The sequence below is a fragment of the Sinohyriopsis cumingii genome, chromosome 7, assembly GCF_028554795.1.
Source record: "Sinohyriopsis cumingii isolate HCF-2022 chromosome 7, ASM2855479v2, whole genome shotgun sequence".
In the NCBI taxonomy this organism is placed as follows: domain Eukaryota; kingdom Metazoa; phylum Mollusca; class Bivalvia; order Unionida; family Unionidae; genus Sinohyriopsis; species Sinohyriopsis cumingii.
Genome location: NC_142967.1, coordinates 3,007,515 through 3,026,370, shown reverse-complemented (window position 1 = coordinate 3,026,370; position 18,856 = coordinate 3,007,515). Strand labels below are relative to the sequence as shown.

The 18,856-nt window shown below is 34.7% G+C and overlaps 1 protein-coding gene across 1 annotated transcript in view; it reads left to right on the top strand.

Moving 5' to 3' along the window:
- LOC149794644 (neuronal acetylcholine receptor subunit alpha-3-like) overlaps positions 1-17,964 on the top strand; it is a 33,737-nt gene extending 15,773 nt beyond the window's left edge. The window contains exons 2-3 of the mRNA XM_089963951.1: positions 9,458-9,975; positions 15,771-17,964. Coding sequence (XP_089820077.1) covers positions 9,458-9,975; positions 15,771-16,622 — 1,370 coding nt within the window. The 3' untranslated portion in view covers positions 16,623-17,964. The remainder of the gene's footprint in view (positions 1-9,457; positions 9,976-15,770) is intronic.
- The last annotated feature ends 892 nt before the right edge of the window (positions 17,965-18,856 follow it).

The window sequence follows — 18,856 nt, the reverse complement described above, 5'->3', positions numbered from 1 at the left end:
GTGGTAAAACTGTAGGTCAATCTTTATAACGATCTTTAGAAGTACTGTTGTGCAAAGGTAACTAATAAGAATTGCGAAGGAATAGAGATCTATACAACTTTCACTCATCTACAGTTTGATCAGTAATTAGGTGATGAAGAGGTTGTAATAGCCGGATCAACAAAGGAGCAGTTGCAAACAAAAGTTTAATTGAAATAAATTTTAGAAAAGAATGAACAGTAAAACCGCACAGCCAAGTTGAACATTCAGCAGATCTCAAGCTTACGTTTAGAGACACAACTTTAAAACTAAATTCAAAATGTGAGGATAATTGCCATTCAATTCAAGGATAATACACATGTTTAAACATTAAGATTTGGCAGCGCATATGGTTATTAAAGCTACGGGCTTGATTGTAGCAATGTTTGTTTTTGTATATAGATAATAGCTAGTACATGGTCAACAATAGACAAATGCATACAGTGAGTTCAGATGTCCTCAAGAACCGCGATGATATTATAAACATTGCCAGCTATCATCATCAGTGTAATAAACTTACCTGTAATAACAAGTTATCATCATCAGTGTAATAAACTTACCTGTAATAACAAGTTATCATTGGTAGTGTAATAATCTGACTTTTGAGGAAAAGGTTTTCATTTGCTGTGTAATAAGTTTACATTGATAATAGCTAGAACATGGCTTCTTTCTTTTCGAGCAGTGTCATGTGGCATATTACAGCTTTATTCCCTTGTTCTTTGCATACTTTATCTCTCTACCTAAAATATAAAATAGCAACAAATCTCATCAGCATGTTTCAAGCAATGGTCATATCATGACGGTCAGAGTAATGTAAATTAGATTTTATTAAGAAATTTTAAAACATAAAACGTCTCGCCTCCTCCATCGAAAACAAAACGGTTACAAAAGGATGGAGTAGTCAAACACCATTCTATATATAAGAAAGCGTGTGATTGATGTTCAGAAATACAACGAACTGTTAGTAGGAAGCGATACACACCACACCGTTATAAAAGACGAGTATGCAATTTTTTTAAATTTACCAGTGTCTGCCGGTGTCTACAAACGTTTACCATTCAACTATGTAAGGTGAGTCAAGAAAGGATAATGGACCAATCTATTAGCCAATATTAAATTCAATGTGTCCAGATTTTTAAGTAATAATAAGCTTAAGTTTGGTAAAAGAGAAAAGCAGTGGACTTTCTGTCAACTGTTGGGAAAACAAATATGAATGGGTACATGTGCATGTACCTTGTTGACCAAATTAATGTATTTGCATAACACACAATTCACATGAAGTATTACTGGCCTAACCATTCCAAGGTTTCATTGTTCAGGCATGATTAATAATTCCACAAAGGTATCATAATGCTTTTAAAGCAGTTTTGATTTGCCTAACGTACTACAAGGTACTTCACAGATATCTTCTGACATTTTCCCCTTTTAGCACAGTTTCTCTCTATCAAGGTATTTCTGAAATACAATTGTGTACAAAAAAGCAACGAAATGCTTTGAAGGTTTTGGGCTTGGCCTGTTGCTTCATTGGAAGAACTGCACATGAATCGATATTCAAGCATGACTAGAAATCGCTGCTTCAAATAGCTTCTAAGAAAAAATGTCATTTGTAAGATATTGACAAATGAAAATACTTGAAGGCATATGCAGACAGGACATGTTATTCACTAGACATTTTGGATATAAAAAAAATCCTTACAGTAGATGTTTATGTCATTTCCCTTAGCATTTTCAAAAAAGGGATGGGCTTATTAGACATGGCTATTATTTGGTTGAATACTGTAAACATTTGTTGTACACTGTCTTCCACTATCGCATTTTGCCTTTTATTCGACGGATTATTCTTGAATAGTTTAGAAAATATAGTACTATAGATAAAAAATAAGTAACCTTGCTTACTGTCATATTTATATGTGCACATTTTTGTTTCCGGTAGGCTGTGATAGTTTTGTTTCCGGTAGGCTTTGATACACTTTTGTTTCCGTTAGGCTGTGGTACATTTCTGTTTCCGGTTGGCTGTGGTTCATTTCTGTTTCCGGTAGGCTGTGATCCATTTTCAACCAATAATCTCTCTTTCTACAGCTCTTATTTTTTTGAGTCATGTACATGATTTCCAGTAGCTAACATATTTTATTAGGAATTACCAATAATCTGTTTAATAATGTTGTTTAGCCTGGACTATTAAGAATACGCAGTTTCGATAAAGCTGGCAGTACACGTGCTATTATGTATACTTGTACAGCTATTCCTTTAAACAATATCATTTTGTTACACAAGTTATGTACGCAAGCAAGAAAATACCCATGCACATATAAATCTGTGCCAGAGTGTCTTTTGTAATTGTTAAAGAACTCGCTCTGCCTTCATTTTACTTTAAGTATAGGGAACGATTTCTTAGTCTTAGATATTATCATGTGCGTTCAATGGTCCCCGTTTAAAAATTATGATCCTTCGTCAGAGAAATTTGTCATCTTTGGAAGAACAAATATTCAAACATTACTCAAGCCGTCGAGTTAAGTCAAAATCACCGAATATTAGTCAATAGCAAAAAGGATATAAAAAACAAACAAAAATGAATTACTACTTATAGGTTATTTGTTCGTGAAATATTGTGATGAATTTCATTGATTAATAGGCAGTCAAAAAACTATAAAATCCATCATATTTTCGTGCCTTTCGATGCAACGTTGCTATAACTGTTCAATAACAGCTTTTCAATCAGAGGCAGTAAGTTTTAAAGCTGGACCAACATCGTGCCATAGTGACATTCACTCATGCTCTATATTAGCCTTCTACGATAGGTCGCTTCTAATGTGCATAATCGGCGTGCTTTTCGTTCAGCAAGATGTCGCATCGGTAAGATGTTCTTGATCTACCCTCTCCCACCTTCATGTTGTATACCAGATCTTCTGATTAAATGGCATGATTCCTCTGTAGGTTTCAAATCCGTCCAAGATATTGTGAATACTAAATGCACCCGACAATACACTTTTTTCTAAACAAATATTTGTTTGATTGTGTACATAATTTCTTTTACAATTTGGCACCGTATCTGCAAAGCTCTAAACAATATTTACGTTTAATCAGGATTGTTGTTTTATTCATTTGTATAGAAATCTATTTATAGGTACTGGCAGAAAGACTGCAATTTAATTATGCTGATATCGATTTCAATATATCATTTTGTAGAGCATTGTAGTCCTACCTGGGCTTAGTTAAACTTGCAAGTTAAATTCTTTGAAACTTCGTCATCTTCGATATAATTCAGAGCCTAGGTCCTAATAGCATATCGCGACTTAGCCGCCCAGGCCGCCTAGCTATACCGCCCCAGCTCGTCCCTAGCTAGCTGCCAAAGGGTAACCTGTATCAGCGAGCGCCTACCGCCAAGGTTACTTAGCCTAAAACGCCCCAGCTCGTCCGTAGCTAGATGCTTAGAGGTACCCTGTATTGAAGTGTGCATTGAAAACGTTAACGTAAATAGCCTTGCTTTTTGCCACTGTTTTGTACCCATTTGACTTTTTTTATACAAAGAATGGATTGTATAACGTGTAAATAGTACAGCCTTTATAGTGGATGATATTAAATGAAGGGAATGGTGAGAATTTAACAGTACATACGTTACTACACAAATTTTTATAGAATCGCATTGTGGGGCTATGACAAGTTTACATTATATTTTGGTCATTATATAGTCCTATGTAAAATTAACATTACGTTTGGGTCTAATATGTAGTGATTATGAGCAGTTGTCATTATGTTTAATCTGGTACAGGGGTTATGGGAATTTAATATTGCGTTTGGGTCGGTATCGGAATTGTACAACTTAATAGGACAGACCAAGCCTCTGTGGGAATAGAAAATGATGGTGAGACAGACATTTACACTTATTAACAGACTAGCAGACACATTTTTAAGCTGGAGGAGCAGTGGAAATGAACAATGATTCTATGTTGAAATGCATGGTTTTAAAACTTGGAATGTACTTTGGAAATTCCAATTATATTTCTCTAGGTCGGTAGGGAGACTGGTGTGTTGTGGCAGACTATAGAAAATGCCTAAAAGTCAGGATTTTTCCAGTCGCACAGATCATGCCAAAGAAAGTGTATGCCGATGAAGATCAGTACAGTAACCACCCAGCATTCTTGAAAAGTATTATGTACGAACAAGATACATCCAACCTCTTCCTTACACAGTGACATCATCTTTGTATTCAACACCAATCAGAACACTGTTTTCGATGTCTCCTGTCATCCCTACGACTCTGTCATACCAATAATTGATGACAGCCCTAAGGTATAGTGTTTTAATCTGAATGTTGCACACTTCGAACGATGTCACATAGTTTTTCGACGGTGTAGTGACAAACTGGTGATCTGACGAGCCAACAATCTTGTGAAGTTCACAGGTCTTGACGATACAGAATTTGTCCATTCCTGTTTATTTCTACATATCAGCGTTTACCTCCTGATTATTACATAAAACTTGAGTTGTACTCATTTAACTTTGCACCTTGTGGCAAGTTGCCCTTTCTTATCTTGGCATTAATATATATAATTACTGGGTCCGCCACTAGAAAATTCACAATGATTTCATTGGTATTTTCCTATATATTTGTTATCTATGCGTGGGTGATAGCATCCAGGTCGATAGAGCCGTCTTAATCTAAGCAAAGCATGCTGGTATTTAGATGATCTACAACCGAGTACGATTTCAAATGGACAATGTCTGTCACGAACCCGTTTTCGCACAAACAAGGTTTCATCACTTTGGTAAAGGCTGATCATCTTTAGCTGATCTCGAAATGTCGAAATTCTGAGTTAAGTTCTAGAACTCACTTTCATTTGTACTCCAACATTTCCATTGAGCGATATCCTTGAGATTCTACGTTGTAGCATATATTCTGAGACCTTCCTTAAGTCTTCCATGTCGAATTTGCTATATGGATTTTTCTGTTCTCGGTTCGTATGATCTGTGGGTTTTCAAAATCAAAACAATCAACTAAGGACCAAAATCAAGACAATCAACTAAGGAGCAATAATTTATCTCTACCAGCACATGCTGTATACACTTGTCTAGAAATCTTACATAAATAATGTAATGAAATCAAAGCCCTTGCCAAACACATACGGCTAAGAAATGCATGCGTTTATGGCGGCACAATAATTAGATTGTCAATAATGCAATTTTATCTATGCACATATCCGTTTGACGACGGTACACTCTTTCTTCTAAGGATATACATTGATGTACTAGGTGAATAACTTAAGAAGTGTTATACAACAGCGTCGCAATACAATGACATCTAACCAAGAAGACTTGAACATTCATATTTACAGAGTGTTATAATAGAGAGTTTGGTACCATGTGAAAAGATCTCCCACAGATCTGCTTGCCACTGTTTCATTCTTAATATCATGCATTGGGCAAATGTGGTAGTACTACCTGTTGCTCTCGTCCGTGTTCAGAATGTGTGTACCATAACATTATTTCAGTCATAACAAATGTTTCAGGCGTGTTACTAAACGTACTCACAGATCTTCGTTCAAGTCCCCTCTGCAATATAATATCACGGTTTAAGTTTATGAGATGTAGGAAGATATTAAGTTCTACTGTCTGCATTTGATTGGCATCAGCAAAAACTTAACAAAGTTGGCTGACCTACTGTTTTTAAAGCCCCGATGACGCTGTTACGTGCAAAAAGTAATGTATTCCAAATCATCTGGAAAATACAGGATCTTGAAAGATATTGCTTCCATTTAAACCAGATAATATAGACGTTTCATCGCTTTATAAGCCGTGTAATTCTCCCTCGAACAGAGAGACCCGATCATTTTTCACTTGTGTACAAATTAATTTGATGTTGATCTGTGACATCCGTGGGTGAGCCGATTTCAGTCAAAAGCTGCAACACATGATATGGTGACTTTGCCGTTTTAAAGATAAGAACACCACGCTATCCAGGATTGTCTTCAGCTCAAAGCACAAATGAATAACAAATTAGACTGTTCGCACTCTTATAAACTGGTTTATGGAAATTTGAGGAAAATGCTGTCTACCTAAGACGTATGATTGTCTATTAAATGTAACATATAAGACATTTTTGCATGTTATGTATTTACTGATTTAGTCAATTAGGTTGTTGTTATGTACTTTATCTTAGAAAATCATCACTTGTAGAAGCAAATACCCACAGTTGCAGCTACGTCGCTCTGGTTCCGATATCTTCACATATCTTCGTTCACATCCAGTCTGCAATATAATATCACAGTTTAAGTTCTTGAGTTGTAGGAAAATAGTAAGTTCTATTGAGTGTTAAACGGTGCTGTCTGCATTTGATTGGCATCAACAAAAACATAAGAAAGTTGGCTGACTGACTTTCTTTAAAGCTTAAAACCAAGTGGACATAAACGGGTGTCACCTCTTAATTGTAAATTGAACATTTTAAAGTCTATTAAGCCAAGCAACTTGATCATTTCAAGGAATGGTTTATGTCAGATACCCCATTTAACAAATCATTTCATTCCTTCAAAACTTGAGTTACATTAGAAGAATGGTGACATTTATGATCAACGACGGCAAGTGGAGCTTTAACCAAACAAATGTTATTTGCCCGACAGTGAACACACACACACACACACACACAATTACATACATGCATGCATGCATGCATGCACGCACACACGCACATACACCTCAAAAGTAGAAACATAATAAACAACGTTTCCCCATTTTTGACCTATAGAAGGGTCTTCCATAAGGAATATTTAAATAGAGATACATACACAGTGACACATTTAGAACAATATATGTTTACATTTGGACAAAGAGAAGATTATCTATCCTGAATGAGAACATATCTAAGATAAAAGAAAAGAACCACATATAAGAAACAAATACATGTTTTAAAAAAGAATCTACTGTCAATGAAAAATGTAAACAACTTTTGATGTACGCTGTTAGCTGAATATTTACCTGTGTCATCGCGAAGCGTCATGATTCATATGGCGACATCTGGATGTCAGCACATTGTTTGCCTCTAGCTTTCCGTCTCAAACTTTTACCACTACGAGAATATCTTGTGCTGATTTAAGGTAACGGTGCAGACATGTAAATCAAAATGCTTGGCGAAAACAAATGTAACAAGTACAAAACAGTCATCAAGAAGTTACGGAGGTCTTTCCAAACGTGAGAACAAAGTATAGTCTAACTTTGAGCAGTACGACATACCGATATCCTCTAATACGAGTGGAAGTGAAAACCTACATCGATGCATCTGAACTCTAATCCAATCTCGAGGATTATGGTTTTCTAACGACACTAATAAAATGTTTGAGAAATTGTATCGTCATCAATGCAGCACTGAACGGAACCATTAACTAAAATCTTTTTTTGTGATTCACACTAAACATGTCGAAGATATAAGTCAACCGAAATGGGCAGACTTTTTGTACCACACTCTTTGGGAACTTAACTTGTACCAGAAGTCTTAGTTGACACAAACTGAAACAACTGTAGATCTGAGTAACGACAATAGCCGCTGTAGTTCGTACGATGAATATTAGGAAGGATATACTTTGCAAGGATTTTATTTTACTCCAGACCACTGCAATGACATTTCAACTCTATAAATTGAGGTCATCTTTGTATGGAACTACAGCCCACAAAATCTATGGCCAGCAAGGTGAACGTCATCTTGAATGCACAATTAAACACAGAAATCTAAAGAAAAGATCACAGATTATCAAAAGTAAGGAACACATGTAACACGAAAATATGAGAATTTTAGAAATCTTTTCAGTCTGGAATATAGATTGACAGTCACAATGTCAAGGGGGCTGGAACAAGAACAATCTGTTATTCTTATGTTTTCCTAATGTCATGGAGAGAAAAAAATAACCAGCCTGACGCGAGAACATTATTCTGGATGAAATCTCCATCATCCTAGTCAGAATCGACAAGACCAATGATTTGCTTTGAAAGTAATCATAACTCCATGATATATATTATGACGTTATGTTTGGATATTAATGAAAACGCTTATGCCTAATAGTATATATAGTTTGGTTTTTGAACTGGGTTGTAATCAAGGTGGTTGTTGGATAGTGTATTGCATGTGTAGGGCTGGTAATGGAAAGTGGTTGATAGGTTGCATTGTGTATGCTTGATTGTAATATAATCGGTAGTATTTATACCTCTTTTGTGATTTTCTTTTAACACACTACATTTGTCGATTCATGCCAGTAAATTATTATTTGATTTATCCAGCTCCTTCTGTCTGTTTCATAGTTCATAGAGAGACAGAAAAACAGATGTTTCCAAAAACAATCATTAATATTTACTTTTGTTCCCTTTGAAAGAACCTTTGATTGCAGAAAATGTAATACTAGGAATAAAGTTTGCTACACCCTTCCACATTAATTAATAGTGTTTGCATTAAAATTCTATATTTGACAAGACAAAGTATTATTTCGACCATTGATCCAGGTCAGACCTTATATTACATTTACCCGTTTCAGCCTCGCGCCTATACCACAACTATATGTTAACTAGTTATTCCGGGACTGTTCGTTTGAAAAAATCAATAAAAGAAACTGAGTAGACCCTGATCTGATCATTCTTGGTGTGATGACAGATACAAGTCTACGCCTTACACTGTTATGTGTTTGCTTTACTCGAGCACGTGATGTAAGCAGACAACTGTAAGAACATAATTATTAGTTAAATACGAACCGATACAAATAATGAGAACAAAGACATTACAGGATAATTGTGTCTCCTTGGTAACGATCTTAAGCACTACATTTCGACTAGATCTGACATATCGAACCGTTTTTCTATGCACAAGTGTCTAGCGTCCACACAATGAGTATTGACCCTGTCAATTGTACCTTAGTGTACATTTGGTTGAACACAATGAGTTAAAAAAAAAAACGAAATCTAATGAGCCATGCAGAGCGATGTATCAGTACCTGTTCACTGAAAAGAAGTCATTATTATAATAGTGGATATGATATAACAAAACCATGATATTCTAACATCAGAAGCAAGCGTGAATAGGATGGTTAACAATGTTAAAAATATTAAGAAAACATCGTTTAATCAATTTTATGCATGAGAATATTAATACGTTTGTTTTTACTACTTTGGAACGAATGCGAAAGCTCATATCGTGATCAGACGTAAATAGGTCGTGTTTAATAAAGCGCAATAGGCACGGCTTAATGTACGACGATCTGAACTGAAATAATTACATAGACATACAAGACATCTATCAAGAATTCAGTCTGTATGTGAAACTTTGAAACACTTGTAGAAAGGTACATAAAAGCTATGTGTCTTTCTGTAAATATTTGCACATGTATGAAAACACAAAATTGGCCTACATTTTTATAAAGATGCAATAAATGCTTGAACTAACAATTTTCCTTTCATTTGCTTTCAGTCAACGTCATCGTTTTGGATGAAATGTATACATATGCGAGCGGTAGGCAACGCAATTCAGTGAATATGGCACCTCCAAGACTCTGTGTTATACTGTTGTCATTCGTAATAATGGTATATATACCTAAAATAAATGCCCAGTCATCGGATGGCGCGAGGGGTATTCTTACCAGAATTTTCACAACAGATGCTTACAACAAGGCGGTTAGACCAACTGCCAACCATAGTCAGGCAACCAATGTCAGTGTTGACTTTTCTCTAACAGGAATAATAGAATTCGACTCACAGAAGGAAAGACTGACCACATCCGGCTACCTTATTATTACTTGGAACGATTATTACTTGCAGTGGAACCCATCCGATTATTATGGGACATCAAACGTATTTATTCACCAAGATAACGTGTGGAAACCAGACATAGCTCTGCAAAATGGCGTTTCAGAATTCAAGGGGCTTGGCTCCAGTGAGTTATTGGTTAACGTTACTAACGATGGATTCGTTTCTTGGTGGCCTTATGCGGTATGTATATCTTTCTATATTGTGAATGACAAAAGCCCCAATAAACCATCTACATCTACTATGACCAAAGGGGGATAGGGACATTAATATTTCGAACTCTTTGGTGCAAAGTCTTGATATGTACATTTTGAAGAAGAATCTTTGTGAAAAGCTTACACATGATGACCATTGTGCTGAAAATCTGCATTTACGACGGTGAACAAAGCAAACAGCAAGCATATAAAATATAATAACGTCTCAAATTGATCGCTATTGCTAATATGTCATATATTGTGCAAATTAATCATCTTTGCTTAGTATTAGGACAAAGTGTATGATTCACTTACTCTACTTTTCCAACAATTCCAGACTACTAAACTGATAAGATGTGCGCCAGACATTTTCTGAGACTGTAGCCATATTGAAATACTGTTTACTCAAATCTGTGAGGAATATTTTATAATGCTTGGTACGACAGTATATAGTTTTCTTGTTGGAAAATCAATATTTAGAGAAATGGGGATGGTCATCTGCTAAAAAATATATATTCACAAGAAAAATTACCATCATATTGTTAAATATTCGCACTTAATATCCTTAGACGCTTATTTTATTAAGATGACAAATTAAATGAAAAGCCCCTCTGCAATGCTGAAAATCATTGCATTTTCCATTCTCTCTAAATAATGACAGGCTTTGTTCGTGCTCTGTGGTACAACCGACACACGTGTCGAGGTCTCGTTTACCAAGTAAAATATAACATTACTGCATTATTTCTTTGACAATGTGACGATAACGATGTTTAAAGAAAAATTGGCATTATTAATAACAGAAAATGTCCTTCCTCTCACTGACTGCTCGTCAAGTATTAAAGTGAAAATGATCTGAATTACTTGATGTAAAGATTATATAAAAACAAATCACATCGCTTCGACATCAAACTGCATTACATTACATTTCTAAATGTTGTGCACCTTAAAGCATCCATGTTTTCTTATTATGCGAAGTTTGAGTCACTTTAGGAGCACCTAGGGAATAAAGTTTTGGCTAAATCCAACCGTGAAATGCAGTGATTCTAAATCAGCTCGCCTGATTTGACGTCAGAAATCAATGGCAAACCGAGCGCACCCAAACCAAAACGCACAATAATGCACAGTATGCAAGTGTAACGAATCTTATCCGTGGGCCTGTAAGGCGCACATCAAACGCCATAGAAACATATACCCCTGGATCAACGGACAAGACGGACCAGATAGGCATTTCCAGGACTTTTTAATTCATGTCACAGTTTCTGCGCTTCACAACCCCGTTTCCACATTTTATAAGTTTTGCTGTAAAATTATTGTATGTGTTAATCAAGATGCTAATAGAAATAACTCAGTTTTGACCGTCGTAGTTTTGCTTTGCCATCATGTCCCCCCTTAAGATGCACCAGAAGCAAACTCACCATCTTGATTGTTCAAAAAATGAATCACAAATCCTTATACTATCATTTATTAATGTACGTAGTCAAGCTTTATTTCATTGATTTGTAGTTTTTCCCCTGTTATTTTTCTGCTATTTTGTCCAGCAGAAGTATATCATTTCCATTTCATCTGCATAAAATAACATGTACAGACCATTGCTTACTAAGAAACGTCGTTTTAGTTAAGAAGAATCCATTTCGATACATCCATCAGTTTTTACTTACATTCTGACCAGCAAGGTCATTCTGTGTTTTTAAATATGATTATGAAGACATTGGCTTCTTTTATTAGTGTGCCCATGACTCCTGTACAAAGTACATGACGGATACTTTTATTACTTCTAATGAGTACGCAACACACAACTGATTTTGTTTAGCTATAATTCAATGTAACAAATCAATAAAACATATGATAATATCTGTTCAATATTAAACGAACACTTGTATAAATTAGAGTTGTTTTTTTAATGCGAATTATCTACTCATTATATTATGAATACATTATATTAATCAAATTTAATCATGCTTAGATCATGCATTATTGCTTTCACAACACGGACGTGAAGTCTCGGTTTTAAAGATATCTCCTAATATCTTCTTTGTTATGTATTCTGTATAAGGACGTTATCGGTGCGATATTTCGTCATAAGCAGTTGAAAATGCATCTCTTAAATTCACACTCTAATACCTGGATGATCCTGTGTTGATGCAAGGCGAAAGTGTGAATATCGGGAAAGAAACTACATTCATTTTCGCATTATTATGGATTCGTCGTTAACCTCGTCTTTGTTATTATCAATTTAATTTCTAAATTAACCCACTTTAACACCCTTTATGGGACTCTTTATGCACCATTCCCACCTTAATTAAAGTTTTAATGAATCTTTTTTTTGTTTACTTAGTTTAGATCTGCATCAGTGATACATTATAATGCGGGCGTCGTTGAAACAATGTTAACTTCAAATGAATCTGCTACAGTTTTAATCTTTTATTTCTTTACTACACAGCGATATTACTTTCACTTCTGAACAAGTTCAATTATTTGTATATGTTATTTGTATATGTTCTCCATAGTTCGTCCCAAGTAATTAAATTTGCCGTGAAAGTAATGCACGATATCATAGCATTTTCTTCCATTGTTGTCATCAACTCAGTGATATATAGACTATAATCTGGGTTCCTATCTTTCATTTTGTTTCTGTTGATCTATTAAATTTTTGTTGTTTCGGTAAAATTATTTTTTGCTTGCTACCTTTGGCTGGTGTTAGATACTATCCTGGTGTTTAAGTAGTTTATTTGCGTTAAAATTATTTGTTTTTCTTCGCACAGTCACTGACATATTAAACTCAGCTCGCTTTCGTTTTATTTCAAAATTTCATCATCCAAATATGTATGTAACTGTTCCTGTTTTGACTGTAAATCTCCACACTATTCAAGCGATTTTTTCTGAATGCCAGTCACTTAAGATAGTTCATCTGCTCTCGGTTCATGTCATAAATGTAGGGAAAGATATCCTTTCACAGTTCCTTTCAAACATTTTTATTACCAACAAGAAAATCAATTATATGTAATTATATATTTTTGTCATTCATCAGTACTATTCAACTTATTTATTCCAAAATCTTTATATTTCACCATGTCATTTACTCCTTCCATGGTGTCCTGTATTACAATTATGGGGCGATAGGTGGACTCCCCTTGCCTTATCTTGTTTTTGAAGTCTTTGTATTGTTATTTACTACTGTCGTTCTTGGTGTACCTTTTCGACTCATGATTTTGTAATCAAACCAAATACACGTATGATGCATGTTGTAATTCCTTTATCTTAGGTTGTTTTTACATTTGTTACATTCTATAAGCCAATTCTCCTATACATTATCAAAGTTTTCATGCTTCTTAATTCTTTTCTTGCATTGTGCTTCGTTTCTTTCATTTACATATAGTTGATCGATCCTTTCCCTAGTACATATCTTTAATCGTCTACATCTTTTCTTTCTAAAATATTTTGAACTTCATATTTGTTATATTTTCGTCTATGAAACATGCACTTTTATACTTTCTTTTCCTTTCATGATTCTATTATCCGAAATTGCATCGGTAGGAAAGTATCTCTTTTCAAATATTGCTAAATATTTTCTGTTTAAATTTATACATCCCAAATATATCAGAAGACACGTAACGGAACATGTTCATGCATATTTTTGATCGGATTTTTTCCTTGCTTCTTTTAACCAAATCATTTTCAATAAAATATGATTAGTGTGTTTGTGACCATTAATTAGTTTTGGGAAAACTTGAGTTCATGTAATGGGTTCATTTTCTGTTAAACACTTCCACGTTCTAGTCTTCACGGTTATGTCAAAACATTCAATTACTGATGCTCTTTTGTCTGAGTGAGTTGAAAAATATTAAAGGTTCTCTTTTTTAAGTGGACCATGAAATTTTCTTCTCTAAAGCTCTTTCTTCCAACTAAGTCGTATCAGGACTTTTCTATATATCGTATGTTATCTTCCTATTTTTGTAACTTTTACGCAGAAACGTTAACAAAAAATACAGATAACTGTGAACATGTGTTTCTATGCATGGCTTGTTTTCTTCTTCATATACTTGCATATCAACTTCTCACTTTTCTCAAGCGACTTTTCTTTCTCGCTTGCGTATACATTTCTAAAGCAGATTGTTCAGTTAACTGTTCTTTACCTGCTGTGTATGTCTTATCTTATTTTATCTCTTGCCACAATACAGTGATACTTGTGTTGGTAGCTATAGTTTCAGGGGTGTAGTAAACGTGCTTTAAATACTGTTCGTTCTCAATCACTTATATGGTACAATCACATCTTGTTAGCTACATCGACTTGCCACCGGTCATCCACCTGAATTTAACAAACTCCTTCCAAGGGGCATTTTACCAAGGGCTATTTTAGTCATCATTCAATGTAATATGTAAACCTTCAATTCCAAAATATTTAAATATACAGTAGATCCTTTTAAATATCTGAAATCATGAAAAATTGCATTCTATCGATTGTTATTTGTTGGAGAAAAAAAAATTCTTTGACCACTCTTTTATTTTGTCAAAACTTGGAAGCATGTAGACAGTATCTTTTTATATACGAACTTAGTTGCTTTCCTATTTAACTCCTGAACTAGTTCTATCAAGTTTATGAAAATTGTTGAATTCCGTACTATTTAGCCTTGCGTGGTTATTCATAAAATATTCAAATTAGTGTTCGCTCGGAGATTTCGTTGCTTTAATTGCCTTCAGAATGTGAACGTTCAAGAAGATTTTAATATGCAAAATAATGCGCTGGATTTTGACAGGCCTTGTGACTTTTAGGCAGTTTTGGGAGATTTGAAATTTGAAATTTTCGATGACTACATTAATTTGTTTATTGCTGTAATGCAAAATATTACAGATAAATGTTTATTACTTGCTACGTATACGATTGCAGGTTAAATAATCCTTCCTGTGATATTTGCCCTGACTAATTCGTGCTGGGAATAAGCACAGGAAGTATACCTCCTCTCCTACGCTAACAGCAAAAAACAAAGCTCATGCATAAATATACACGTTCACTAAGAATGAGTGTAAACATTAACCAAATTGACCAACTGAAGTTGACAACAAATATCAGGGTTATCGAAGTTCTTAAGGCATTGGCATTGGACCAAAAATATAATATTAGATTAAATTTAGACGAACTCTATTACTTCCAAGAAAGATAGTCAATAGAAGAAATATAATTAAGTCGGTACATGACTCTATTTTAACGATAACAGATACGAATGGTGATGATTAAGACGATATTTCTGCTCGGACGTTCCTTACGTTAAGAATGGACGCGTCGGACGATTGAGCTCTCAGATTAAAAAATCCTTAACAAGGATCAAACTTCTCAAGTTTATCTCGTAAAATCTCAGGGTCAGTCATTAGCACAATCATGAACTCTGTTGGCGAGTATGTTGTCACCGTTATAATCATATTTCATCGAGCTAACTCCCCGTCTTCAGAAACTAAATTTTTACTAAGCATTTGTATAAAGGTAGACGAAGCATTAAACAATCTATGTAAGCTTTCAACTCTCTCTCTCTCTCTCTCTCTCTCTCTCTCTCTCTATCTATCTATCTATCTATCTATCTATCTATATATATATATATATATATATATATATATATATATATATATATATATATATATATATATATATATATATATATATATATATGTGTGTGTGTGTGTGTGTGTGTGTGTGTGACCTAGTTACATGTATCTATATATCTGTGGATCCATCAATGTATCAAAATTATAACGTTTTAATTAATTTGTTCATGATCTGATTCTTTTTTTTAGATTTTGCAATCTACGTGTAAAGTAGATATCACATACTTCCCGTTTGATATTCAAACGTGCAGCCTCAGATTCACGGCTTGGAGTTATTATGAGACTGAAGTACAGCTTATGGTCGGTAGCAATCAAATTTTATTGGATGACTACGAGGAGAATTCGGCATGGACAGTGGTTGGGTCAAACGTGGACACATTGCCGCAATCATCAGATGCCACGGTGGCCTTTACTATGAAGTTAGAAAGGAAACCTCTCTTCTATCTCTTAAATGTTATAGTACCAGTAATAATGTTGTCCGTTATGAACACTTGCGTATTTGTACTTCCGGCAAAATCAGACGAAAAAGCTGCGTTTTCCGTGACTGTATTCCTCTCTTTGGCCGTATTTTTGACAATTGTCACGTCAACACTGCCGCAGAATTCGGACAAAGTTTCCTACCTCGGTATTTACTTGGTAATAATGGCTGGTTTCAGCACGTTGACCGTCATTCTGACACTGTTTCAACTTCGTATGAATTCCAGAGATGTGAATATAGACCCTATTCCATCGTGGCTGATCAAACTGCACATGGTTGTAGAACGTTTGCGAAGAAGAAGATGTAATAAAGTACGCCCAACTGCGCAAGCACAAAATGGAGTTTTTATTTCCGGTTCTGAGTATAACGATACTTTGGACGAGAAGATGGTTGACGTTACAAAATCGAAAGTACCACCACCAAGTGAGGAGGACACAAAGATGGAAATTACATGGAATAATATCTCTAATTCCCTCGATTTCGTTTTCTTTTGGCTTTACTTTGTAGCAGTCCTTATCATTACAGTGACAGTGCTATCCATCATGGCGAAAGGTGTTGAATAACAAAATACATTTTGCACATTTTGAGGAATTATACCATTCGTGTCAATGTATTGTGGCACTATGCTTACGATGTTGCTGAAAATGCGAACCTTTGGTCTCATTTTTTAAACAAATGTATGCATACTGTAATGTTTCTTTTATATAGACTGACAGCATAAAGATTATCCTTTTTTTGCGCTGTTATTGACAACTATGGCCATTTATTAGAAAACCATGGTTTAAATTGTTAGCTTTCATCGATTTAACAACTGGTTTTCTTACTAATTTGCTATAATTCTTCATTTATATGACAAAATAATTAATTTTGTATTATATGATTAAGGTTAAAATATTTACAGCAGTCGGGAATCAAAATAAAATGGTAACTTTAACACCGTAAATTTATATTATATTAAGAAGCAATCTAATTAACTTGTCCTTTTATTTATCTTTATCTACGGACAAAACATAAATTGTGCGCAGTAAGAGTAAAACATATTTATTAGAATTAATGCGCGAGATAAACGAATGCATAAAATAAAGCACATCATGAAAAAGATAGACTTAAAGAAAGAAAGTTCACTTAGTAAGTATCTCCATCGCCTTTGATATTCGATCCTGTCCACTGGTGTGTGCATTTTTTATTAACATGATCTTGTGCAGCTTAGAAATATGTCTTTAAGAGGTTGAGAGGTACAAAATGTGCAAAAAGAAAATAATAATACTAATAATAGTTTAAATTTTGAATGGAACAGACGACGCTTGACTTTGCCTAGCTGCTTATCGTGGTAGTCGAACCAGTCTAAAGCAGCCACTTTTGGAATGTGAGGGAAGCTGCTCCCCAAATTCAGGCCATTTCCAAAATTGTCCGAAAATAAATGATTAATGGAAATTTGAAGAAAAGAAAATATAATTACTTAATATGATGAGTGCTCAATATATGGGACCAATACGTGAGGTCTGAGCGTATTAATTTATTTGTACTTATTTAGGTGATTAATGTTTAGAGTTTATCAAGTGTCTTAGCCTTTACAATCATGCTTTAGGGCAATAAGGGCGGCAATTACTGCTCCGTTGCCCTAGTTATGTCATACTTATATAGGGGCGTCGTTCACGGGCACAATCTGTATGCATGATTTACCTGGTTCATATATTGTGTTCTGGTAAGACAGAAAGTTCTGTATAGTTCTGAGGGTTTTAGTCATTTTATGTCTAAGCTCGTCTGGGTCTCCTTTTCTTGAAAATTATCTCAGGATAGGTATTTCCTTAAGTTCAGTTGCAAAACCACAGCCATGAGATAGATATAATAGCATATAACGCCAGAATTTAACATTTAGACATTCACATGCAGCTCTGTTACACCAACACTGTACACACACACACACACACACACACACACACACACACACACACATATATATATATATATATATATATATATATATATATATATATATATATATATATATATATTTCTCACCCATGCGACAGAGAAATCTGCTTGTTTTGCTAACCTTACTTTTCCTGTCTGAGTCTAGTCATCTCAGACCAATCGTCTCAGTCAAGGTGTCCACGCGCTCAGAACTACATTTAAAAAAGAAACCCTTCTTGTCTTCTGCTGTGTCTGACGTAGTTGTACTAAAATTAAACAACAACAACAACAACAGATATATAACAAAAATATAGTAACTTAAGTTAAATCCATGTTTGAGAACACACCTTACAAAAACATTTAGAGAGAGACAAAGACTAACGCATATGATGTCGAGCTTTTTGGTATTATGCTTGTTCGTTCCACACAGCATGGTCAATTCTATCCTATATGCAGTCCTAGCTCAGTACAGTTTTAAATCAGCGTCATTAAATGTAGCTAAAGCTACCTAACTAATTTTAAATACTTCGTGTGAAACAAAGTATATACTGTTAGCTACATTTAATGACGCTGACCTGAAAATGTCTGTGCTACAGATATGATAAAATTATCAATGGTGTGTGAAATGAACAATATAATAGGAAACACTGCTCCATGCATATAGACTATAGACCTATACACTTCATAGCCTCTCAACTCTCTTAACAACTACGGAAAACTTAGTAAAAGCCAGAAAAGTGTTATATAAAACATGTTGTTTTTTATTCTTCTAATTTTATTAAGCATCTCCATTGTGCCCCGGTTGAATCAAAAAGATACCTACAATATTTAATGACAAATAATACACTTACCAGCCAGGAGGAATCATTTATCCGTCAGCACA